The sequence below is a fragment of the Meleagris gallopavo genome, chromosome 22 (assembly GCF_000146605.3).
Source record: "Meleagris gallopavo isolate NT-WF06-2002-E0010 breed Aviagen turkey brand Nicholas breeding stock chromosome 22, Turkey_5.1, whole genome shotgun sequence".
NCBI classification, from domain to species: Eukaryota; Metazoa; Chordata; class Aves; order Galliformes; family Phasianidae; genus Meleagris; species Meleagris gallopavo.
In genome coordinates, this window is record NC_015032.2 from 7,432,532 (window position 1) to 7,459,918 (window position 27,387).

General features: G+C 48.4%; 1 protein-coding gene across 1 annotated transcript in view; it reads right to left on the reverse strand.

Moving 5' to 3' along the window:
* LAMA5 (laminin subunit alpha 5) overlaps positions 1-27,387 on the reverse strand; it is a 79,628-nt gene that overhangs the window by 37,637 nt on the left and 14,604 nt on the right. Inside the window, 8 exon segments of the mRNA XM_010722429.2 lie at positions 225-359; positions 787-877; positions 1,404-1,522; positions 2,368-2,483; positions 6,891-6,988; positions 7,141-7,311; positions 8,179-8,297; positions 10,331-10,448. Of these exon segments, the coding sequence (XP_010720731.1) occupies positions 225-359; positions 787-877; positions 1,404-1,522; positions 2,368-2,483; positions 6,891-6,988; positions 7,141-7,311; positions 8,179-8,297; positions 10,331-10,448 (967 nt within the window).

Below are 27,387 nucleotides of genomic sequence, written 5' to 3' on the forward strand. Positions count from 1 at the left end.
TCCTGAACAGAAAGTGGGAGATCAAACATTAAACCCTCTAGTTCCGTCTCAACCCACATCAAGCCCAGGCCCATTCACATCTGTGGGAACCACTCCTGGGACAGGAGTGCCAATGTGGCATGGGATAGAGAGCAGCCCCAAACAGGGTCCTGACCGATCCTATACCTGCTGAGTCTAAGAGGCCCTGGACTTGGCCACCACACGGCCTCTCTCTCTGTACTTACGGTAGCAGTGGGGGAAATCCAGGTACCCCTCAGCGCAGGCATCGCAGTGCTCCCCGGTGTAATTGGGTTTGCAGTAACAGCGGCCAGTGAGGTCCTCACAAGTGCCATCGGTGAAGTCGGATTTGCAGTTGCAGCCTACAGAGGGGACAGCAGTCCTCATCACAAACACAAAAGGGGCATTGCTACAATGCAGTTTCCAGAAGAGGCTCCACAAATTCTTCAAATTCTCTCCAAAAATAAGAAGTGTGATTTTGCCTCTTCAAAACGAGTCTTAGAGGAATTGCTGCCACTGTCCCTGTCACACTGTGCAGTCCCAAGGAAAGCAGCACAACCCTGACTTGCTCTTGCAAGAGTCCCCAGGTCCCCTGGAGAGGTAGCAGTAGCATTGGAAGGCTCAGGGGAAGGATACAGGGTAGAACACCACCAGTGACAGCCACCAGACCAAGCTGGGCTCCCCATCAGGACAGACACAACCCACTGCTACCTGGAGATCACAGACATGCATCCCAGGGTCACCAAGCACAGGAGGGTGTTTATAAACTGCAGAGGAAATCACACTCACGATAGCAAATGTATGGAGAGTCGATCGGGTGGTCAGGGGAGCGGTAGTATCCTGGGATGCATCTCTCACAATTAACGCCAGTGGTGTGATGCTGAAAGATAGAGGGTGAGAGGGGCATGAGTTCCCCTGCCTGCAGGAATGGGTTCATGCTCATCTGTCAGATTTCCTAACAGGGTCCAGAGGGAACGACTCGGGAGCACACAGAAGACTTAAGTCTAATCAAAATTCCATACACTGATTTGAAAGCAAAGCGTTTCCTGTGTAAACTCTGTGTCCTTGCATAACTCCAGCTTGAGTTCCAGGTTCCTATCTGATCTCAAGCCCATTCTACTTGCTTCAGTTGGTAAAACATCCTGACAGCTTTGGGCTAGGAGAATGGGAGTGATGAGCTTTCTTCAGCAAGATGGTACAGCTAAAATGTTACTGCCCAGGTGCGCTCTTCCTATTACCAGAGTATACTCCTTTTACCTATGGCAAACAGACCAAATTGCCAGGGAGAGACCCTAATTATGATAACAGAGGATGAGGGCACAGAGCTGCCGGTGAAGCTGAACTCCAGGTGTGACTGCAGAAACAATCACAAGGATCTGCAGCAGCCTTTTCCAGCATTGTCCTACCTGACAGTCAATGCAAACACCTCCTCCTTCATACTTGTCCTCACGACTTTTGCTGGCTTTGTGACGATCCACCTCTGGGTCGTAGTAGCAGTCGTAGGCATGGCCATTGCAATTGCAAGCTGAAAACACAGGTTTTAGCTAAGTCACCAGCCTATGGGAGTCCTGGATCTCAAGATATTAACTCCTCCTGGTGGGTTTGATACCAAATGGGTTATGTTTCAGTGAGGAAGGTTGCCTGAATGCATCTGGGAGATCGCCCAAGCTTTGGAGCCCAAAAGCACAGAAGAAAGGGCTCTGCCACAAGGCTGTGTTTAAAACTGAAAAAAGCATAGCAGGCGCAAAACCAGGACAAAAGTATGTGCAGGCATGTAGAGACGAGAAATTACCCTGCTTTGGGGCCTCCAGTAGTCTGGTTTAGAGGGCAACATTCTTGCTTCTTTTATCCCACCTGTGAGCTTCAGCACAAGGTGGGGGTGCTATCTGTACAGCAGCAGGACCCAGCCCTGCCCTGCTGCCCTGCCTTTCTGTGAGATGGTGCAGTGCAGCTATGCTCTGTGCTCTGCACTCCCACAGCGGCACAAATTCCAGCGTCGGCATTTACCAAAGGTTTCTCCGGACAAATAAAGATGTCCTGTATGTAAACAGACCCAAGTGCAATTCATCTTGCGGACAGAATTGAGCAATGGGACTCGCCTGCGTGAGCCCTTGGACAAGCAGGAGGAACCAAAACGTGATTAGAATCATAGCCCTGTACAGATCTGAGGGCGAGCCTCGACTAAACAAAATTAACCACCGTGTAAGCTGTGCTGCAGCTGTGCCAGCGAGCTGCACGTCAGCCAGCGCTGCGCACCACTCAGCACGCCGCTTGGGTGAAAGACTTCACTGCACTGCAATATCAAGTGTGGTCAGCCTGTGCTCTGTGAAACAGCTGGCAAGAAGGCGGCCAAACCCAAGCCTGACTTACGCTGGCATTCGTTGGCACTGTCGGCAGTGGCAGGTTTCCACGGGAACTGGTTGAAGCCAGGGCAGCAGCGATCACAGGACCCGCCGCAGGTGTTGTGCTGGCAGTCACATTGCAGCCTGCAGGGGAGAGGAACAAGGCATGGGTTTGTTCTCCAAACGTTCTGGAAATAAAGGCTTCTAAAACATTTAAACTACTTTTTTTTTTATTTTCACCTGGGCGAACACTTCTCTTCCAGTATCACCACGTCCTTTCTTCTCCACCTGCCTTACTGCTTCACTTTTATGTAGTAGATGAGGAATAGAACAAATCAGCGTGCCACTGCTGAATCTGCTCTATAGACAAACATGAGGCAGCTGAAGGAGTAGCAGAAGAAACTGGCGCTAAAGCAAACCAGCACGAGAGAGCTGCACGGTGCAGGGACAGAGAGATGTCTATGCAGGGCTGGTGGGGAAGGGATAAACAACAGCCCTGACTTGCAGAGGGACACAGGGCCATGTGCAACCTGTCTGCTCCTCCAAGTGTACCTGTGCTTGCGAGAGCGGAAGGCCCCCATGAAATGTGAACTCGGGCTTTTAGCACGTTTGCTGTGAGCTGCCCCTCCTGCTCTCTGGGCAGTGTGGGTAGGGCTGTGCAGGACAAGCAGTGGCTCCCCTGGTGCCCGGTGAGAAACTGCAGCAGCACAGCGATGGATCTCATCCTGCTCAACCACAGCGGTGATTCATTAACATCAGTGACATCATCCAAAAAACTTCCACTTAGCAGAAGGCAATCCCCATCCAAGACAAATGCTTTCTGTTGTATTAGACTTATGGATAATACAGCATGTTCCAGCTTTTATCTGTGCAATTACTCATTTCCCCTCCAGGCTTGCCTGCCACTCCCATCTCTCCCTCCTCTAATTCAAAAGCAGCATTTAAAAATAAAAGTATTTTTTTTAAACATTAGACACAAGCAGAGCAGTCATTCTGGGTAAAATGCAGAGGTGCAGACACGCTTCCCAATGGCTGCAGTGAGTTTTTTTCCACCTACGTGTATTTTTAAGAACTGAGACCTGCAAGTGTGCGTACAGTGAACAGCTAGACAGAGGCACGGGACAAATGAACTCATTTTAATGAAATATGGAATGACAAGAAAATTTGGGAAACATGGGCAGTACCCACGCTCCAGCACATTTGCTTCAGTCTGAGAGGCTGAGGCAGGAGGTCCTGGCTCTGCTCCCAGCCCCACAGGCAGACCTCCACACGCAGATGCCATGAAACGTGCAGCTGCACTCTCACGATGCTTCGTCCTTACCCACCATCCATACACTGGGCTGCAGCCAGGAGAGCCCAGGCTGCAAACCAAGACCCTGGGGAGCTGGCTGGAGCCTACGTGGTAGAAATGAGCTCCGAAGCATTCACCTTCTTCTTCCCTTGTTTTGCAAGGAGCCTCACTGGAAGACCAACCTTGGCCATGCCTCTGTAACAAACCCCTCGCACACTCCTCACTGGGCTGACCACAGCCCAACACCTCCTATGAAACATTTTCTTATGTTTTGTTGTTTTGTTTTTTTTTCCCCTTGGCAGCAGCTGGAGATGACGAATAAGCCCACAATACATATGTGTTAAAAAAGACAGTCACTGAGTAAGGGAACTTATAAACCTGCTAAACAGCACTAATCTCCCTGGCTGGAAGACATGGCTCCAGCCACACACCCCAGCTCTTTAACATCAGAGATGTTTGAAAGGCACTGGTTCAGTTCCCAGAATGCATAGAGATGGCCCTCAGTGACTATGCACACTTCAGATGCAGATGCAGGAACCATTTATTTAGTCTCTTTAGTTCAGAGTTAGCAATGACCTCTCAGAGAGCTCATCTATCACGGCAGCTTTACTGCACCTTGTGCTGAGTCTGTGCTGCTAATGAATTATGGACAAATGTTCATGAGCTACAATATTTACATGTTTCATTGATGGAATATATACAAGGAAGAAGAGGGAGCGGCTGCATTCACATAGCACACGTATTTCCTGGCCATCCTGCCATAAATATAAAACCACAGCCTTCCACTGGGATTGATGCTCAATAGCAGACAGTATAAACAGTTTTCTAGTAACTGTGTCACAGCTGAGAGTGGCATGAAAGTGCTGCAGGATCTGGGCTTGGCCAGGACATCAGAGTAGTGCAATGAGGAAAAAATGCCTCTTTCTCTTACTGCTTCTGATTGTACCTGCCACCTGCAAAGGGACCCGCAGGCTGCACAGAGGTGCCAGCACACCCGGTGCTTCCCTTTCAAAATGGGAAATTGCTCTTTCCAGTACTTTTGTAGCTTCAGGATCCATAGGGGGAAAGCATTCCCAAAGCAGCTGCATGCTAATGCACAACTCCTGCCTGGGCTCTCTGCAACACGCCAAGTCCTTGCTGATGCTTATCTCACTGCTCACAGTTTGCCAGCAGAAAGGTTTGTGCCCAATCCTGCGGGTGTTCACCTTCAACCCAAGAGAACTTGACTTCCCTCTGCTAAATTCAGCCCTTTTGAGCTCAGTGCAAACAGAGATGGCTGTGAAAAGCACAAAGGACTTAAGAGGAGTCTTTAGCTGTCCCCACAGAGTTGGTACTTGCACACACATGCACACACACACACTGGGACCAGACGTGCTGCCAACACAAAACATCTGGAAGCACAGGCTCCGTAATCTGGCACTTCAGAGAAGCTGGATAAACATTATCATTTATGGCCAGGAAGTCAGCTCATGAACGTGCTCCATCATGTCCCAAAACCTTTGCCAAGATTTCTAACTCAGCTCACCTCCACCAAAGTGCTCATCCTGCTTCTCTGGGCAACACAGAAACCAGGCATGTGCTGAAGGGTAAAGTTAAAATGAGAGGCAGAGACCTCCCAGACAGACTGAGACATAACTGGGGTTTTTAACAGTGCTGGGCCAACTCAAATTCCTGTCTCCCTCTGCATTTCCCTGCCCTTTTCCTGTCATGACAGTGTCTGAAGGGGCAGGACGCATGTGGGGGGGACACGTGGCACCTCCTGCTCAGACAGGTTGCACTGAGTTCTGGAGGACTGACGCAGTCCTGACAGCTGAAGTCAGTAACACAAAGGGACGGTGTGTCCCGAGCCCCAGCTGCCTCTGCGATGCCTCATCATGCAGGGTTATGGCAGCTGTCACACATTTCCACTGACGGCTCTGTGCTTCTGGTCTTGCTAACAGGTCGCAGTAACGTCATGAGAAGTTTTTCTGTTTAACCAGCATCTTTGTCCTGATGTCTCCCAAAAGGCCTTACAGATATTATACGCTGACCGTACAAAGCACCCGAGGAGATGTTTTCTCCTCTAGGCAAATGCAATCTGCTCTGGGTGAAATGCAACAGCTGCTTACAAACACGTGCTTCAACTTTACAGCACAGTTTGGGGTCAAGAGTGAAGATGCCAAATGCATCCAAATGGAAGTGGAGGAGATGGATTCTGGGAGGCACAGAGAATCATCAGCACAAGTGGCACTGAAAAGGCTCCCAACAAATTTCTCTTCCCTTCCTGGAAGGCATCAACATCAGGGTGTTTCTAGGCTAAAAAAATCACTTTGCACCACAAAGTCCTTTTGCTGGTACATGAGCACACAATGCAGCTGCCTACACCAAAATCTAAAAGAAAAACAAGAACTGTGCACTCAAATATTTATGAAATTTCCTTTGTCAAGGAGTTAAGCACACTGACACAGACTTGCTTTTCAATACATACTTGTTTTAACACTTAGTAGCTTTTAATCTTGGCTGGGATTCATCAGAACTTTATTTTAGAAGACCCAAAAGCTCTACGTGATCCTTATGAGAAAGTAATACAAGCTTCTCTCGTCCAGCTGAACCTACCCATCCCTTTCATAAAGGCAACATTCAGGATGCAAACAGATGGCTAAGAAGCAACACTTTCATGGTCTGAAGTAGCTGTTTGGTATTTCAAATTGCTGAGGCGGATGGGAAGAATCCCATGAGCCAAAATATAAAACTGTTTTGCATGCTCTTGTTCTTTTGCAAAGAGTATTTGTTCAGTTACATACATAACCCATCTATGGTTCTTATGAGAAGAACTGGACAGCAGTCTCTGGTTTGCTGGGAGACCATCCATTTATGGAGCATTGCCCCACTTCTTAAGAAGCCACCCGGGGAGCAAGAAACTCCTCAGAACAAGTTCAGAAATCAGTCCCGGGCTTTGAAGAACACGGGTTCAACAACAGCACCGACTTTGTGTGCCCACCTTCCCATTGCAGCACTCTTTCCCTGTGGGGAAGGCAGAGTTGTGTACAGGGAAACCACACCAGGGAGCTGATCTGTTTGAAAGATAGCCTGACAAAACAGGTTTCAGTTTAGCTATTTTGGCTGAACTAGTTTCTAGTTTGTTCCCAGGGCAGAGCCAAGAGCAACAGTATTGGCACAATTAGGAGCTCAGGATAGGATTCAACTCATACTGGTATGTTCCATTCTTAGCACAACAATTCAAATGTTTTTATACAGAGTTGCTATTTTGAAAAACATACCTGTAAGGGTCACTGGGGTCTTTAGCATCACAGACATCTGCATGGCCATGGCAGACACAGCGCCCTCCAATGCTGATATCTTTGATGCTGTAGTAATACTGGTGAGCACAAGAGAAGTTGTCCATTAGTACCATTACAAATAAGCTCCACGATTGCCCTACTCAAGATTCATCAGGACTTTATTCACTACAGTAATGCGTTAACCCTCCAACACTTCCAGCTCATTAAAAGCTATTAAGGCCTGCCTTACCCTCCTGGTCACTGTAGGGTCCCTCAAAGCTTTGCCCATCAGGTGCCCAAGCAGAGTGTTTGTCTGCAGGAAGCGCAGTCTGATGTTGGTGGCCTTTGTGAAATTCCGTAGGAGAGGAGAGTAGGAGAAGTTCATGGCTCCTGGGCGCCCATTTACCAGAGAGACAACAATCTGTGAATGCGAAGAGAGGAGACAAATCAGCACCATCCTCTGACAGGGAGGAAAATCATATCTCCCTCATCTGAACCCAATCTTTACTCTCTTTCAAGACAACTGAATCAATTCCCTGTCAGCCTTATTTGTTTCAAAACTGAGCAGTTTAAGCAGCATCCAAAGGTCAAGAGGGAACCATTTAATGAGAGCACCTTCAGTCACTGAAAAAATAACACAACTAGAAGTCTGTTGCCCTCTTAAACATGGAAACAAAGGCCAAAAAATCAGCTGCAGAAGTCTGTTCCCTGAGCAAACTTCCAGCACGGAACATAGCATGGCTCTGTCCCTCATGCCATTGCTCGTACAGAGCCTGCTCCCCTCCCCCTGGAAGACTGAGCATTTCTAAACTCTCTGTCCAATGCAAGCACCTGCCCTCATCTTTCTGTTCCTGCTTATTACCTGCTCTTACATAGGAGAATGGATTTTAACTGCAGCTCTCCCCAGTTTGAAAGTTTATATTATTGAGCCCTTTCTATTTTCTCCTCCCCTTTGCTGTTCTTCTCAAAAACCTCCTGCATGACTTACATTTCTTACATTAAGGAGAAATGCTTATGGGTCACTGACACTATCCGGAGCTCCTCTGGGTTAGCTGTGCTGAGGGCAGGTGCCCCATGTAAACATACGTATGAAAGGAAACAAACAACAGGAGGCACAGCAGCAACCCACCCAAGCACAAATACGGGGAAGAATTGCTCACTGTCTTCTAGGAGACTCTTTTGTTTGTTTGAATGCCCGGTCTTCTAACCAGTTTTTTTTTTTAATTATTATTATTTCCAGCCACAGAAATCCTGGGAGCTCCAAGGAATGAAAAATGCAATGGCTCACCTCCCCATTTTCTAAAGGCACAATTCGGGAGTATTCTGTAGTGCAGATAGCATGGTCATCCTTGGTGATGCGATCCACGGTCTGCAGTCCAAACTTCTCAATGCAGTCTCTCTTTGAAGCTGTTATCAACCAGAGATGTAAGCAGTAAGACAGAAGGAACAATTCAGAGCCTTGTACTGATTTCTCCGTGCTGACCAACAAGAGAGATGGGTATATATTCTTTATTAAGCATTTACTGGTTAAGACTGCTTTGTATCAACTCTCATTGCTAACACGTGCTTCACTGCTAAGAAAGCAGGGAGGCACTCTAAGAGTAATAAACATCTTCAGAAGAGTCTGGCACAAAGGCTGTTCTGCCTTGACCTCATCCCCAGCATCGCAGCTCTGTTCCATGAAATGCTGCTTTGGCCACACAGGATCTGAGCCATCCCCACAGGAAGACAACGTGGGAATGTTTCAGTGCTGGTGTCTGGTCCCCAAGGCAGCAGTGCTTTGAGGAAACGGCAGATTGGGGAAGCCCATCCCAAGTGGAGGTGAGGTCAGAGCCTTCCCTTGCATGAGGGCACTGCCCAGCACTGTGAGATGAAACGTGCTGATCCCACACAGCATGCTGAGCTAGGGCAGGGAGGGCTGTGCCAGAATGGGCACATTTCTTGACCTGTCCCCATTTGTAATGCTCCACAGGGAACCCTTCAAGCAGACAAACACTCCCATAAATCCCTCCCGATTTCTCCTTTGGTGGCCGTGGAGGGCATAGTGTTTCCCTGACACGGAGGATTTGCATTGCCATTAGCTGTTCTGGCAGACACTTCCGATGACAGTCATTCCTTCCCTCCCCAGGCAGAGCTCAGTCTGAGCTCCCAGCTGGTAGGGGCAGGATGGCCAGGGAGCTGAAACCCTCCCACCAGGAGCATGGCTCAAGGCAGCACAGAGCTGGTGGCACTTGGGCCACGGCTCACAGGCGGCTGTTGGGAGCACTTACATTTCTGCTTCTGCTCATAACCATCCCAGTGAACAGAACAGTGTTATTCTTAGACTACCTACAGAATTCTCCAAACCAAAAATAGACCCCTGCAAAGGACTTGCTGTGCTAGTGAACCCAGTATGGATTGGACCAGTCACCTCCTTATTTCCACAGGAATTTTCCACCAAGTTGTCACTGTATGTCTCTTCCCAAAGGAGGTTGGCTTAGGCAGGGCTCAATGCTGCAGGAGGGAAGAGCTCCAGATGCTGCAGTGTTGCCTCTATAAGCAGGAACGAGCATGCAGGACAAGAGCTTCCTGCTCTGCTCCAGATCATGCACTAACATAACCACAGCAAGCCCCAAGGGAGAACCAAAAGAGAAGAAAAAAGCAAAGCAAGCAATTTGACAGCAGTCCCCAGTAGCACACTGCAGAGAAAATTTCCATGCTGGAAAGGAGCTTCCATAAAGCAGCGCAGTGCATAAGATGCCTGCAGCTCTTTCCTGTATGGGAAAACTCCAGCAAAGCTGAAGCACATGCTGACAGAGAAGTCAGAAATACAAGCCGTGAGGGGCAGCCTCTGAGCACTTCCAGGTCCTTCCATGCCAGGTTTTAAATGGTGGTTGTAGATCTTAACTTCTCCCAATTAGTTCTGCTGGTTTGGGGAGGGGAGCAGTAGCAGAATCTGGCTGCCTTAAAGACACCCTGGGACAGAAGAGTCAGAGAACCAGCTGTCTCTGATTAAAACCTTCAGAAAACTGGGAAGAAGGAACTTCACAGACTGGGTTTTGGCATCCTCTCTTCCCACCCTGCACAGCAGTAGGACAGCAGTTTTCCCCCTGCCTGGGCTGTCCCTCATCTCTGGTGAGGGGAAGGGGACTGCTCTGTGCCTCCAGACTTCGTGTTACAGCAACCACCTGCCTGCGAGCTGCTGGTTTGTTTCTGGAGAAGCTGAAACACGTCAGTCTGGATATGGTAAAGGGCAAACAGAGAAAGGACAGCAAAGAGGAGAGACCAGTAATGCCCAACCACTGATGTTGCTGCCAGCTTTGGCATCCACAGGGATTTGGGTGGGCACTGATGACAGTGCTTTAATAAATACATGCAGCCCCAGAGAGCAAAATAGTTCTCCTGCCCTGAGGAGCACAACGACTTCCCCCAGCTGAGCTTCAGCTCACGGCCATACTCACAGGCAAAGTACTGCCAGGGCTCATAGGTGAGGCCAAAGTCAGTAGATCGCTCCAGCACCCAGAGGTCAGGACGAGGGGAATTTGCAAATTTGATCAGGACATATGCCACGTGGAAGAGCTGAAAGAGAGAAATATGGAGTTAGATGAAACGCCACTTTCAGGAAGCTTTGGGAAAACACCAAGGATTGCTGATAGGGGTCTGAGCCGAGGGAAGGAGCTGCTGCTCTGCAGAGCCTGCTGCTTGCAAGCAGCCTGTGGAGCAAAATCCTCCCTATCTAAATGGACTGAGATAGGGGCCGGCTGCTGGAGAGGCAGATTGCAGAGCTCAGCTCCCACAGGTCTGAATGCAAACAAAGCACAGACTCTGTGGCTGCAGGCCCTGCTCAGAGGCCGGGTGGCTCCTCAGGCTTAGCCTCAGCTCTACAAACTCAATGCTCTGAGAGGGGAACCCATCCTGGCTTGGCAAAGCAAAGGCCTGGTCCCCACCAAGCTTTGCACTGTGATCACAAAAAGATGATAAGCGCTGCAAAGCTGCTCTGGAGGCTTTCAGGCTGTTCTTGGGGTAACAACTGGCAATGAACTTTTAACACATGCCAGAAGCCAGCATCATCCTCTGTGCACCATGCACATCATGCCACAGATTTGTTTATCTATACGCTCTTGCAGCCCTGCTTCATGCACACAACCCACGTTTTGAAGCTGACTATGAAAAAGGCCCAGCACAGCTCGTCTCTCCCAGGTGCCACAGCCACAGGAGAGCAGGAGACCCACTTGGCTTCAGCACAGCTCTAACCCCAGGCTGCGCCCATCTGTCTGGATGCCGATGTGTGCACACACACCCTTGCCAAGAATAAAATAAATGTACTCTTTAAAGAGCTAAAATGTCAGTGCTAGAGAAAAACAAAAGCCCCAGCAGAATTTCCCTTCCCCGGCTGACACAGGCTCGCTCCAAGAATCTCCACTCCATCATCCTGTCACAAAGTGATATTTAAAGGCAAATAAAGTTCTCTTATCGGAGAAAATTCCTGACATCAAAACCAACCCAGAAGGGAGTTTAAGTGCCTGAAAAGCAGAGATTTACAGCTCAGTAGTCCCTCCTCAAACAAAGCTGGTAGTGTATGAGTGTGAAACCCTGAGATTAGCAGGTACCCAAAGGGACACCTCTGCAAGGGACAGAAAAGGCCGGCTCTGTGCCCATCCCTTTCACCATGTGCAGGAGCCTGCACACATCACCAAGACAGAGGGCCAGTACTAATAACAACGAGCCTCCAAAATAGCCCCGACTGAACACAGGAGATTTTTAAGGGGAAAAAAAAGAGGTGAGGAAGAGGCATTTAAATCCACTGATTTCTTGCTACTTTCAGGGACTGGTAAAGACTGGTGTGACCCAGAACGAAGAAATCAAAGTGGTTACCCAGCACAGCTCCTGGCTGCCAAAAGCCTGATGAGCCCAGGAAAAGAGGACTGAGACATCTCTTTCAACTTGCTAAAAAAATGAAGATAAACAGACCAAAATTTTGCCTTAAATTCCCCTCTGTTGCTTACATATTGTCAAGGTGTACGAGACTAAGCTTTTTTGGAGGAGCAGCTTTTTCTGCCCACTCACCCTCCCATTGGAGCTGTTCTTTATTAGAGAAGCCCAAGAGGATTCAGCTCAGGCTGCTGCTTTCTCTGCTGGACCAGTTCTCACAGCTCCACATCTGCCTCTTGGCACAGGAGCAGGGCTGAGCACCAACCTGCACAGTTATACCTTCCCTCCACTAAAATCCTCCTCCAGCTTTATTCTAAGGGGAGTAAATGAACGCTCCTGCTGGATTCTGGCAGAGCCTTTCGCTGGATGGACTTGGCTGCAGCTCCAGCGTGCCTGCAGGTGCTGTGTCTCAGGCACTGGGAGAGCCAACGAACTGCTCACAGCTCGGTGTGAGAGGGGTAACACCAACAACAGGAACCTCTGCCTCCTGGCTGGCACAGCCACCAGATCTCAAGTCAGGTATCTTTATCCTGCTCCCACTCACAAAGCCAAACACTGCTCTTCCATCCCGCACTCCAAACTTCTGTTAGCACTGCAACGTTAGGCTGGTTTTCATTCCGCGGTTTGAGGACACAAAGAAAACAGCCAAAATTGCACACACATTTCTTTCCAGCACTGAAGAGTTAGGACCATTCCTGACTAGAGCACAGAAAGCATTCAGGAGCCTGTGACCGCACTGAACCTCATCCTGGAACGGGACACACATCCTGGTATTCAGAGGGATTTCTAGTCAAATCTGGTAAGTCCCTTGCCTCCCCATCCCACATCTTTATCTTGCAGAGGATGACAGCCTGGCGGAAAAAATAAAGGCAGATTGCCTGCTTCAAGTACATATGCTGAGAAAACTCACAAAGATGGAGCAGCGGCTCTAAAAATAGAGCTGGCAAAAAAGTCAGACTTTTCATTCCATGTTTAGTTCCAGTACAGTTCTGCCCAACCAATATTACAAGAAAAATGGTTGGTTTTCTTCCAAAGCCTTTATTTAGCTTTTGGTCAGATGAATAAAAACCTCCACATGCTCCCAGACTCTTGGGCAATTTTTTTTTTGCCTTCTCCATGGAGGAAGGAAGTGGGACACCATTTCTGATGCACACCTGTCTGCAGGCAAGCAGGTCCCTTGTTCTCACCCACCCTCAAAGTACACCAGCTTAACTCCCTTCACTACACGAAGCCAGACTTCAGCCAGGAAATTCAAATGGGCACTTTAATTAGCAACCAACTTTCACTGAAAATAACACCATCTCCATGGTGTCAGTGGTTCTGGAGCAATTTCCTTACTAACAATCACCTGAAGCTGTTCCACTGCCAAGAGTGACGGAGGCAGCAGGGGAGGATGGAGGTGAGGGCCTTTCCTCCATTTCCATCCCACCCTGTCTCTTTGCGTGTTTGGACATTGGGCAGCTTTACTGAGCACCAAAATGCCATGGAAATGAGATGCTGATCCAAGGCAGCAAACTAGAAGCAGACACATCCCAAGTTTCTTTGGCAAGGTCTCACTAATTTCCCTCCAAGGTGCCACAACATCATGCAGCAACATTTAATAAGTAAAGCAAACCTTCCCAATGCTGCAATCCTGGCAGCTACATGCTGACAAACAGCAAGAGAGACCCATTTTTGGTGCTCTGACAAGAAGGAAGGAGCAGGCTGTACTGGCCGCTGCGTTTATACGGCAAATGGCTCTCTCTCTTTCCGCAGGACAGATTTACTACCTCTTGCGTTGACTTATTAAAATAGCACCATGTAAAAGCAAAACAATCCGTCTCTTCCTAACTGCTGCAAAGTATCCCTGCAGAGCACGTGTGTGGATAGCATTACTGCTGTGTCTCTGCCTGGGATTTCCTGGAAGTGTCGGATGGAGCAGGTGTGTGCACTGCGTGCCACCAAGTCCCTCTCTGCTGGGGCACACAGGGCCCCACGGAGCACTGGGCAGCAGCTCCAGACATCCCCAGAACACAAAGTGAAGCAGAGAAAAGCCAAAACAATTCAGAGATGCATCACAGGAGCATGACTACAGAAGTGGGGTGTTCTTGTGGGATTTCTTTTTAGGGTTTCAGAAGCAATCAGTGCTCCCACTGCCTCCAAACCCCTCTGCTTCCATGCCTTCAGGAGCACAGGAACACCTGGCCAGGCCAGCACTGTGCCTGCCCTTTCCTGCAGCAGCAGAAGCTATAGCTACTTAGCCATCAGTGTTCTCCATGCAAACAAGTACACGGAAGGTGAAAAAGCCCAGGAAAGCCAAAGAGTTTCTAACTTACCTGTGAATTTCTCTAGGTCAGCTACCTGTCCCTTTGGGATCTTTTGCCTGTATTCATTTATTCTCATTGAAGCAGCAGATTTACTCCAAGCTGCAGCTATCCTACAGCAGCATTATTTCTTTCTCGCTCTGACTTCAGAACTCTTCATTACACTATCTCCCATCCAGCTGCTGGTAGTGTATGCCTATCTTCTAATCAGGCAAGAGCAATTTCAGCCCTTCCAGACAGCAAAAAGATGCTTCCCCTCCAAGGAGGCACAGCTTATCATCTCACTCATATTTAACAACATGCAGAAGCCCTGATACAAAATTGTGGGTATTTGAACACTGCTAGGAGAAGAAAGGGAAAGAGCTCTGCACCAACCCGTTTCCAAGTTTCTCACTTAAAACCTTTGAGTTTTATTGAGAGACCAAAGAAAACACTCTCCCAGGAACTGCAGACCAGTAAACACTAGCCAACATGAAACTTGCTTGCTGTCACTGCTAACAGCAACCCTATGTTTTACGATGCTGTTTTCTAAACAGTGCCTGTTCTCTTTCTAAGTGGCTTGGCTTAGGTGAACAGCTGATAGAGCACTTTTCACAAAGGATTTTTTCTTCAGACGCCACTTCTGAGAAGGATTTGGCTTGTTGGCTAAGTTCACACACAGCACTGCTTTCTCTCTGCAGCATCCTCCCATGCACTCTGTCCCTCCCTGGCCAGCACCATGCAGCCTCCTGCCAAAAGCCCTCTGGGGACCCAATTGACAGCACCTGGCATAAGCCAAGACAAAGCAGTGCCACGTTTTGGCAGCCTGCACCATGCTGAACTGAAGGTTGTATGGCTGAGTTTGGAAATAACTTCTGGCAGGACTTCTGATGTGTAGTGTTTCAGCTGCCTGATGCGAAGGCTAGGGCTTGGAGGAGCTCGGGTGGGATGCAGGAATTGAGGATAATCCCAGCCAGGCCCTAGAGCTGCAAATAGCACGTGCAATGCAGTTACACCTGCAGTGTTTCAGGAATAGTGATGCATCAGCTCACAAATGTCCCATCTGTGCTTGCCCAGAAACCACCTGAGCATCCCTTAGTGAGGCCAGATGTGCTCAGGGTGAGCGTGGGTAGCCAGAGGCATCACAGTGGAGCACAGTGCACTCAGGGCAGAGGGAGATGCTGGAATTCCTCGAGATGAGGAATCCACTCACAAATAAGGGCTTTGCCCACACTTGGTTTTCACTGTGCATTAGGAGACAGCAGCACTCAGCTGAAACAGCCTTTACAATGGGGGGAAAAGTGTAAAGTAACTCCTTAGAGACAAGACAAATATTTGCCTTTTAGCCCAAACTTGAACTCGCAAACACTGGGGAAGGGCTAAGTGAGCAGATGTCCTTGGGACCTTGAACAAGGGGAGAGCTGCCAGCCCATGGGGCGTGGAGAGGAGTGGATGCTACAAGCACAGGGGCTGAAACCCTCCCTGCTGCTTTAATCCTCTTGCAAACACCGGTGCAAGCCTAGCACAGCAGCAAAGATGCTCTTAAACCTTCCTAATCATTCAGAGATAAGACACAGTAACTGTGTGCAGCATTTCAGGTTCTCAGGCTGCTTACCTTGAGGTGTTAATTGTCTTTGCTAAATGCTTCTAGGAAGCTTCTGGGAATGGGTTATTTTTCAGAATCAGGTGTTCTGGGAAAGTATCTGCATTGTAATTAGCAGCTAACAGGATTAGTGGCAATTTGCACTGGGGTCTTCCAGAGGGTTGTGTTCCTCCCAGTAAAGTAAAGTATGGCATTACTTGAGAAGGAAATAATGACTGTGATTGGAAAACAGGAAAACATTGGTTTCTGGGCTTCGGCAGCACACAGCACACCAGCAGATGAGCAGACATCGCCCCAGCTGCAAAACTGCGTGTGCTTGTGCAGCACTGCCTGATGTGCAAGCAGCTCGGTGCAGAGAGGTGGGCAAGGAGCAGGTGCCCCAGTGCTGCAGAGGAATGTAACTGGAAGTCACCCAAATGCAGACAGCTGAACCAAGCCAGCCACCTACACAGGGATGGCTTTGAGAAAAAACACCACATTGTTCCCAGGGTGGATTTTTTCAAAGGCTCTTTGTGCATTGCCTTAATTCTGCCTTCTTGGAATAACACAAGTTTGGTTTGCCACTGATTTCAGAAAAAAAAGAGAAAAAAAAAACTATGCTAGCAAACTCATCAAGAAACACGTGGGAAAAAAGTGCTTTTCCATGAGTAGAAAACTCAGGTAGTTCCTGCTTGCTAGCACTAACTGGAGTGCTTGCATCCTGACTGGATGTCAGCAGCATGAGTTGAGGGATGCGATATGATAGCAGTTACTTGAGAGCAGCACCTTCAGAGAGCTGTCAGCTCTCATGCAGGGAGAGTATTATTTTTTCCTTTGCTAACACTGCAGAGCTATTTTCTCTCTTTATGATGTTATTCTTTGAAGTTTTCTTTATGAATTTCAGCATGTTTTCAAAAGAGCATTGTGCACATGAAGTTACATCCTCCATTCAGGGCATTTACTTTGCATAACACAAAGCATTAAATGAATGAAAACAACCGACTAGAAGATGAGATCTCCACAGGAAAGGGTTTTTTTAGAGCTATTACTTCAAAATGGTTATTAATAGAAGAAAAAGAGACGGCTGGTTGTCTGATGGCAACAGCAGGAAGCCAAAACCAATTTATAATCAAAGCAAAGAGAGACACTGCAGAACCCTATGGGCAGACGCAGTTTTGTGTCCCACACATCTCAGCTTTTAATGCCAGGACTTCAGGAACAAAATCTCCTTCAATGTCCCACCTTGCTGCAGCAAATTCTGATGCTGAGCATATCCCTGACCTGGAAAGACATGGTGAGTCTCCACACCCAACGCAAAGGACTCAGTGCTTCCCAGCAACCCCAGCACAGCACTGCCCTGCAAATAAACCCTGCAAACCCACTTCATGTGTTTGCTCTGCAGTGCCCTCATCTCCACGGATGAGCTCCCAAATGTCTCCTGTGCTCAGGGAACAATCTTGCACCAAGAACATCAACTGCTTAATGTAGGAAGGAAGACTTGACCACCAAATGATATACACGTAATTAAGGGGAGAATGGCACAGTATTTTGCCCCAACCTCTCCCTACATGTCTACAACACCCAATCCATCACTTTTTGCATTAGAGGAGCTTGTCAATGGTTTGTTCAAGATGAGATCGTGACAGTAATCCTACAACAGCCTTCCTGAGCTATGGGACAATTCAACCGTCCCCAACACAACTGACAGAAGCAGTCTTGGCATAAGCAGTCGTGGGATATACACTGAGACAAAACAGGCATTTTTCTTGCATTTTTCAAAGGGCTGTGGGGGAGGGAGAAGGTCTAATTTTAACAAAAACCATGTCCCTCTTTTCTCCTCTAGTGACTGACTTCTCTGCACTGCCTGGAGGAGAGCCCAGCCCAGCCCCCATCTATTGCCATACTATCCTAGGGGCTGTACACACAGCATGCATAGACCTCTCAAAGCATCCAGTCCTAACACAGAGGAAAAAATGGGCTTCAAGACAAGAACTGTTTTCCTTTAACAACCATGGCCTTGCCTGGTACCCCCTGTTTATCAACATACAGAATAACAGGATAGAAACTACCATCTCGTGTGCAAGGAAAAGAAAATCCCATTAAAGATCTTGTTCATCCCTCTACCAGTTAAGACATCATCCCCATCAGAAGGCTTCAAGTTTATCAGTCAGAGCTCAGCACTGCTCCCAGTCTCTCTCATCTCCTCCGAGTTTAATTTAACAGCTCTTGGTTAATTCAGTTATCTGTTCACCCAGCTGCATGCGTGCCAGGATGCTGAGAATAAACTGTCCACAGTCACGGATTGTTTTGCTTTTAAAACACATAGAAGGAAACCATGACTTTGGCAGCAACCGTGCTAGAAGTCATTAAACATGGCACATTCCAGCTCCAGAAGCACAGGCACAGCTGTGAGGAAGCCCAGGTCCCCAGCCCAGCAGGGCAGAGCCCTGAGCCTCCATCCAGCAGGGCTGCATCCCCCTGGCTCCCTCTGCAACCTTGCTGGAGCTGTGGGACAGCACTGGGGTGCTTCTGCATGATTCTTTCTATTTCTGCTCTTGCAAACTGCAGCCAGTTCAGGGCATCCATCATATGGCCTCTACGATGCAAAGTGTGTCCTTGCAAGTAAATTCAAAGCGAAGCCTCAACAGATCTGCAAGTGGAGCTGCCTCCCCTGAGCCAAAGGCTCCCACACAACCAAGCAGGAATTTCAGCTTGCATTGGGCCAAAATTCCTCAACTTTCTCCAAAGAGCAAACAGCTCCTTGCTCAGAAATCTGGTTTGACCTTTCATACTGCTTCAGTTCTGCTCCGTAACCAAAGAGCAATGCTGTACACCACTGCCTTCTATTTTTGCACAATGTATGGAAATGGTATGGACCACTGAAGTGAAATAACACAGATGATGGCACACAGCTTTGAACACAAACATCTCTAACAAGAAGGTGCAAATTAACCTAAAAGCTGGTTCAGGTATGTCACAAGCCAAGCTGGCTGCACAGGGCAGTCTTGAGTTTCTTTGAACTTCTGATGTTATTCACTGCATTATCTCTGCCTGCAGGATTTACTCCACAGCCTTTTATTCCCTTATCATCAGTTCTTTTCCTGCCCCAGCCTCAAGAAGAACATTCCACATCACAGAGGAGCACAAATGAGCTAAATATACATATTTATATTTATACACACACACAGACCCCAATCCAAATTCTTCGGCAATCTGGCTGTTCAGCAGAACACTTGCAGAGATGGAATTCTGGATGCGTGGAAAAGGAGCAGCAGCCTCCCCTGACCAACAGGGACAGGATAACTGCAGAATTCCTCCAGTGCCTTCAGTGCTTCTTGGCAAAGTGTGAACTCATCATGAACCAGAACAGGGTCCTACCACTTGTAGGCCTCCACTGACCTCACGCGAGGCAACACAGGAGGACTGGCAGGAGAAGAGAAAGGTCAGTATCTCAGCTACATTGCACCAGGATGATAAAAAGCAATCTGCTCTTGGGTACCGTGAACTAGTTAAGCAGCCTATCCACAGCCTGTGTTCCAACCCTTTTTGGGCAACAAGTGCAGAGCAGTTGATTCGTAGAGCTATATTTTTGAAAATAGGTTGTAAAAACGTTTCCCCACGAGCTAAAGAGAACAACCTCCTCCCTCTGTCCAAGGAGACCATTTCCTGGAGAAGATCGTTTCTAAGGATAGCATCCATCCATGACAGAGTGGTGGTGGCTCTGAATGGGGCTGGAGCCCTCCAAGGGACTGCGCTGCCCCACTGAGCGCTGCAGTGGGAGAACAAGCCCACAGCTCCTCTCCTCTGCTGGCTTGAAAATAATAATAATAAAAAGAAATAAAACTGGATAAGATACATAATAAAATAAGCCCCAAGCTCCCTGTCCCAGCTCTCCCCACATCAGCCCAGGCTCGTGAGTCACAGCCACAATCAGAGCCCAGGCTCCCACATGGGATTTTTGCCCAAGCCTCCATCCGCCCAGGAAGAGCACAGTTATGACACCAGAGGCTCCATTTGAGACAAACGTAATCTCCTCCGATAAGGCTTGTCTGTGGTGAAAGGAAATCGGCTGCTTTGTTTCAAGCCGGACCTCCGCTGTCAGGACCTTTGTGCGTGCGCTCGCATCTCCTCCGCAGAGCCCTTGGAAAGGAGGCAGCTGTCCTCATGGAAGCAAACTCAGGAGCCCCATCCCTCAAAGCCTGATGTTAATGAAGAACAACCACCAATTAGCGATCACCTCCTTGGGGGTTTCTGAAGCCTGTCTGAGAGGAAAGCGTTCAAGTCTCTAACAAAACAGCTTTGGGGTCACTGGGGCTATTCAAGCCTTGTGTTGTTTTCAGTGCTTCAAATGATGTAGAGAGATCTGGGAAGGCTTCACAGATTTAATCCAATTCCCACAGAGTTCAAGACTCAATTGCTCACCAACTCATTCTATCCTCAAGGGTTTTTTCTTAACGTTTGGCTTATGCCTTCCTGCTTTTATTGCTACTTCAGCTTTTAAAAATATTCTTACTAAGTATTATTTTAAAGGGAAACATATGCTACGGTCCTTGCGGACAAAACAGATATTTTAAAGTATTTCCCATATTGGGAATGAAGATCCTGGACATCTGAGAAGTCCTCTCACAGCCATTAGCTTTGGGCTATGCTAAGGAAAAATGGGAGACAAGAAGGACAGAGATGTCTTAAAAGAGAGCTGGTAGAGACCTCAGCTCAGGGGCCACTTTCCCACCCTGTTGGGCTATTTCATCCCTTCCTGACTGAAAAATATTCCAGTGGCATTTTCCAGCTCTGCCCTTTTGTTTCAGTGACCTCATCTCCCAGTTGGGACTTATTCTGACTCACATTCCTTTGAATTTCAGTTAGTTTGGATCAAAACTTTCAGTATTTTTTCCTCTTATGTCAAAGTATCATCCACAGCAACACATCAGGTGTTGTCCTGTTCTGCTTTGAGGGCTCATTCACATCCCAATTACAACATCACTTTCAGCTGAGCCAACTTATGCCCTGATGACTTTTCTGCATCTGGTGCTCTCAGACACTGCTGTCACAGTCCCTGGACAGCAACTGGCACCTTGACCATAGAGGGAAACAATGCACTGAACTCTGGGGACTCAACAACCTATGATTAGGAGAACAACTTGTATGACATCATGGGACCCTGCTATTAGTGGGCAAAGCCAAAGCTGGCAGAGGAGGCAGTACTCCAACAAAGCTGGAATTTACCCCTCCTCCTCCTCATCCAAAATAGCCGTGCTACATGGAGCTCGCTGCAGGGTCAGACGAGGAGAGCAGTGCCATGGGCTGGCCGTGCCATGCAGGCAGCAACATGAAGCATATCCCAAAAGCAGCAATGCTCAGAGGTTAAAGCAAAGGAAATCCTACCAAGGATTACCTGTTAGTTCTGCCTTGGGTATTTATTTATTTTTTTATTAATGCAAAGAACCAGACACTTGCTTATCAAACCTATAGCCAAAGACAGCATGCAGGCTCAAGGACAACTGATGCACTGCGACAAGAGCTCAGCAACTCCCAGCTCTGTTCATTGCTCTGTGTCTGCTCCCAACCCGCTGCTCACCGCTGAGCGGAAAACAAACGCTGCTAACTCACTTGTCTGCAGCACATTATGTTTTGAATTATTTACTGCCACCCCAATCGGAAGAAAAAAGCATTTCTCTCTTGGACATAACGAGGAACACATTTCCAGTACTTAACAGCTGGAAGCTGGAGAGGTAGCCAAAGAAAATCCCTATTTTTTTTTTTTTTAACCTTTAAAGTAAGCATCTGGAAAACTTGTTTGCTGGGGAAGAGAAACCCTCCCAGATTGACCCAGGGAAAGTGTCAATTAAACCTGGGCACAATTCAGAGGCAGGATCACATCATCAGCACGATACCAACTGCGTGTTTTCTGACTGCCCCCAGCAGCTCAGCTGCAGTAGGGTGAAAAGAGACTGCTTGCATTTAATGAAATCCAGCAACTCCCCCAGGCAGACATTTTCAGCACTATTTCTTTCAGCCTCTGAAGTATCAGAGAACTCTTTAATTCCTACCCCGCATCTCACCAACTGCCCAAACATCTCAACCACATCCCAAACATGTTGTCCCCCTATTGCTCTCTTAAGTGCACCCCAAGGCCTGGAGCTGATCATTTCCAAACCACAACGCCTTGAAGCTGCTGCCAGGCCGCCCAAACGGGGCTCTGCTGGAGGCAGCTCTGCCCGGAGGCTGCAGCAGGTCCTGCTCCTTGTTCTCCCAGAGCAGCTCTGCTCCCAGATGCAATGCCTGCTTTTCCCAGAAGTGTGAGCAGCTGACCAGGGCAGAACCGTTCTGCTTCTGCCTGGGAAAATGTTCCTCTTCTAAATTTCATGACAGGTTTGAATTCTTTCAGAGGGAGGACTAACGCGGGGTTGTTTTTTTTTTTAAATTATGTGCTGTGTTATTTTAACTAATAACAGGAAATCGGTGGCTCGCTATGTGGTGGGATAGCAGCAGTCCCTCTGGGGCAGGCTGCTGACCGTCCCCAGCACCAGCCGCATGCTGTGCTTTCAGCAGCCCCTAGGCACTCCCCTAAGGGCCCAGCCCTAAGGAAAGAAGGAGGGCACAATCAGGGCAAAGCCTTCCCCTGTGTCACATCCTACAACTCCCCATCTCCTGTAGCTGTGAGGCAACTCGAGTTTAAAGCCTTTGTTCAGACCTCCTATCTACCCAGGACACCAAAGGCGCTTCCAAAATGAACTGTGCCATCTCCCCTGCCTTGGGGATGGGTGAAAAGCCTCCCTTCCCTTACTGGATCCCCGCCTGCAACTTACCAGCCACTTGGAGAAAAGCAAATGGAAGGCTTTTTCTTTTCTTTTTTTTTTTTTTGGAAACAGAATTCACTCATGCTGTTTTCCAGCATTCAGTTATCAATCTCGGCAGGCAATCAGGCTGTGCCAGAACAAACAGGACATCAAATAAACAATGCATTAAGATGAAGCACGCTGTGGATGCGTGCAGTCACTCCGCTCCTGCAGCACAGCCACCTGCAGTCACTTCACCTCGCTCCATGCGGAGCTTTGCTTTCCTCCACCCCACCCCAGGGCTGCCCTGCAGGTACCTTCACTGCAGACAGTACCTGCTGACAAGTCCAGTACAAATGCAACAGCTTTGCTTAGCTGAGATCCGATGCTTTCAATGCATCTCCAGCTATCCTGCTCAGAAATGTATCAGCATAGAATGGGGCCAACTAGAAGGAACATTACTCTTGCTAGTGCTTCTGCTCAGAACAGTACCCGGCACCAAAGGAAGAGGCACAACCCAACCTCCCCCCACGCTCCCAATACTCAGAGCAGCGGTGTGCTTGGGGACCTGCTTATGACCCAGATTGAGATCCTGGTAGTTCCTATTCACTGTGCCATGTCGGCCGTGTGCCCAGCAGTGCACCTGTTCCCCTCTCCCTTTCAGCAACCTGACCCCAGGGCAGCTATGCTGTGAATGTGCCCACGTCCTGTCCCAGCCCCAGGGACGCCGAGCCACATGGGATGGGAACGCTGAGCTACACCAGGTTTCACTGCTGACGTGAGATGCAGACATTGGGATGTAGGTAAAATAAACCCCAAAGCTGGTATCACAGGCAGCATCCCAGCAGCAATCTCACATTTCTTCCTTCCTGGTGATGTAAGTGGAAGGAGATCTGTCCCGCCAGAACAGAAACCCAAGTCTCTAATTCCACTCTCTGCCTGGAGAATAGCATCACTGGAGTAGGGGATTTACCACACTCTCAACACAAGAAAATTGGCAATTCAAGCAGCACTTGTGGGCCCAGCATAAACGCAGGTTACACAATCAGCATGCCTCCAGTAGCCAGCCACATAGCCTCCCTGCCCCAGTTCTGCTGTCTGGATGGGAATGGGCAGCACCCAGATGCAGTGGGGATGGGAATACCCAGCACTGCTACAGAAAGCAACCACGTCCACACCACTCCTCTGAGCCACACAGCTGGAGCAAAGGAGCCAGGCTGTTATTTTGGAAGCGGCAGTAGCACTGTTGTAACATGTCATGCTTCTATGAGATTAACAAGAAGCTTTTAATGACCTGGTGTGAATATCCAAAAACATTTCTCCAGCAGCTGCAGACAGCAGCCATTTAACTTCCATTCTCTGCTGAATGCTTGCAGTTCTCCTAAAAGCAGGGAATGTAATTTAGCATTCACTGCATGTAACAGCAATATCAGCACTGTGGGGACAATAAGTGGCTATGAGGACGAGTGGCAGCACGCAGCAGGATGCACGCTGCCCCAAGAGGGTTTGGCTCACAGGCATTACATAGCTGTATTGACAGGCCAAGGGGCTGCGCTGCAAAGTTCTGCTCCCAGGGGGAGATTGGTAAATATTTTCCAGGATAAACACTTGTAAACAACATTTTTCAACTTATCCCAGACACGAGTCCTGATCTCCTGCTTTCAAGGAGTCATCATCTTCAAAGGAGGGAGGCAAACCATCCATGCAAGCAGGGTAGCTACAAGCTATCTATGCTGTTTGGCACCCATCTCCAAAGCCATGCAGTGGGCAGTGGTACCCAATGGTGTGGCTGCCAGGTGCAGCCCCTGCATTGCGCCCAGCACTGCTCCCAGGGAGCACCGCCTGGCAGCCTCCAGAAATCAGATCTGCCCATGGAAATGCAATCGCTGCGAGCCTCTGCTGCTGAGGGATGGGGTGACATTCTGCTAAGATCAGAGCAAAGCAGGCTGGCATCTGACTCCGAGCCTGACAGTTCATGAAATCAATATACGGGCCATGGTTGAGATTTCACCTCCTCTGCTCTTTGAAGAGCTCGCTCCCTTCCCCCTCAGCTGCCCATGAAAGCAGACACTGGGTGGTCTCTTCCAAGGCTGTAAATTGGCTTGTTGAAAGGCTCAGCAAAAGAAAGGTCAGATGCCTTATAAACTGAGCAAAACCAACACTGCTAGACAACTATGTGCATGTTATTCAAAGGACATACACATCCACGCTGCTGCCTGCATCACAGCAGGTGTTATATTGCATCCAAAAACAACCACAGGTTGTTGCACAGTGCTCCCCCACAACATTGTGCAAAGATGCACCGTGCCCTAGACCTTCCATTCTGGCTATAAAATAAGGCAAAGGTGTAGTGAGCTGTGGAGCTGCTGCCTATCACCGTGGATGATGACGTTTCTCCACAGCAAATACGCCCTCTTGGGAAGCAAAGCTCAGCCTCTGTGCTCCCTCACTCCAGCAGTCAGGAAACACAGCCTTGCAAGGAGCAGCAATAAAATCCAATGTTTTTCCCACCCCTGCAGGTTCCACCAGAGGGCAACGCCATATGCACACCCACAGGTACAGAGATCCAGAGCAGGGGGCTGCCAGGTAACCACTGCAAAGCTTCTGCTGAACGCCTACAGTAGGAAAGGGAAAGAAAACAAAAGCAACAACCACAACACTTCTAATCAGAAACCACGACTTCATGAGAGCAGGTGCACGCACCTTACAGACAGTGCTTGGAGCCACCAACTGAATGGCCAGCAGAGCCCCATCCCATCAAAAGACCACAAGTGCAGATGCTTACCAGGTCCCAGTCTGCCTGTGAATAACAAAGTGCCTTTTCCAAACTTCACAGCATCCTTATTCTGATTGTTGGCCGGAAGGACATGGCAGCAGGAACAAAGCCATACAGTCACTTGACAGCAGCCTTCAAGCCAATTTTCAGCTCAATTCACATCAGCTTTGTGCTGCAGGGACCTGCTCCAAACCCTACTTCCTCAAATCCTAAAACCAAGAATTGCCTTGGAGAACTTCAGCTGCCCAGCAGGCCAGAAAAACCCACAAGCCCTATGGGTGCTCTACCACACTCAGCCTTGCCTTTCCTGGTAAGCCATGTAGCATCACTGCAGTGCAAACACATTTACAGCTTGCTCAGCCCCTCCTGCTTCCCTGCTCCCACTGCCCAGCCCTGGGAAGGAACAGAGATAAGGGAGTGCTAGAGAAACCACAAGGGCTTAAGAAAGCTATGATTTAGTAGAGATAAAAGGTCTGGGTGTGTAAGCACACACTGCTGAAGGAAAGACCACCAGCAAATGAAGGCTGCAAATGGGCCCGTGAGCAGCACATATCCAGGGTGGGAACATCACACAACTACATCCTGCGCCTGGCAGGTTAAAAGCAAGCCTTTAAGCAATGGCACTGCTATTCTCATGGTACCCCAGACTGATGGCACGCATCCAGCCAGCACATTCCATAGAAAGGTGCTGTGCAGATGCTTGTGATGTCCTGGCAGCCCTGTCTGTGCCATGCTTCAAATGGCCGGACAGAGCCTGCTGTACATGGGCCCATCACAACTGGGTCACAGAGCCCAGACCAGCTCCAGCCTCCTACCCAGCACACCCAAACCAAGCACACCAGCTGCCAGCCCAGTGACAATGTAAAGCAGAGGCAACACTTTGGTGCAGCCCTTACCCTAAGTACACAATTCTCCAGGTTCCTTAATGAGACATACTCATTTTTCACACTGTTAAGGGAAAAGCAAACAGTTTAAATGTTTCAGTCCCTACGTTAGGCTCTCAAGCACATTTGCTGCCTATCTTATCAGCACAGCTTTAGCAGCCTTTCTAAGTTGTTTCAAGACTTTGGCCTTCAGAAACCTGGAAGGGGGGAGGGTGGAAAAAAAATCCTCTATTAACACTTGCCAAAGCACAGCACATTTTCAAGAGGACATTCCCACCATCCAAAGCAAACATGTTCTTGACTGTATCTTCTATATGCTGTTTAAGTTACCGTAAGTAATACCAATGCAGATTCATTGCTCAAGACAGTGTTAGTGTTCTTATGAGCACAAGCAAAATGGAGAAGCCAGACAAAAGAATACTTATCTCTGGGATCTGCTCATGATTCTAGCCTGCCCCAATAGCCAGACACCTGTTTCACCATGTGAGAGCTCTCACACTCCCTGTACAGCCCATTGCTGCACACTCAGAGCCCTGGACATCAGCACTTGGGCCACACCAAGGAGTCAGAACTCAGCCCTTGCAGTTTACTACTTTTCTTGGCATCACCATTGCAGGTCTGAATTTGTTACAAAAGGGGCTTTCTGCACTCACAGCAGGGCTTGGATGCCCCCCAGCTGCAGTGTGGCAAATGGTTCAGGAGTAACCATCTTCCTAACCACACAGCTGAAAACTCTGGTCTGCCACAAGCTCAGCAATAAATAAATAAAAAAAGCCCGATTTAACCTTGGCAAGGCACAACTTGTGTAGCTATGACACAGCAATTTCACATCAAATAGGATTTCAGACCCAGCCTGTCTGCAGCCCACCCAGGTTTTCTCTTTCCTTGTATTTATGGGATTAAATAAATAAATAAATAAATAATTCCAGTGCCACACTTTTTACTTCCAGAGCTGCAGGAAATCCACTCCAAGTCGCATGCCAGCTCCAGCTCTGCACATTTCCTTGGGCTGTCCTTTCAGCAACTGGGAGAACAAAGCAGCCTTGGCAACTGGCCACGCTACAAGCAAATATTTCCCCCACTCTCTTGAATGAAGTGGATATCCTGTCACAAACCTGTGCACTTGGGAAGGGTAAGGAGGGGAAGGAAAGAGAAAATGATGGATAAGCTAAAAATTGGCACCAAGTGAGAAGTCTCAGCATACCACCAAAGACACTGAAAGGATTCCGTTTTAAATGGCCAAATGCCGAAGGTTCACACAAACTTCAGAAGAGTTCCAACTT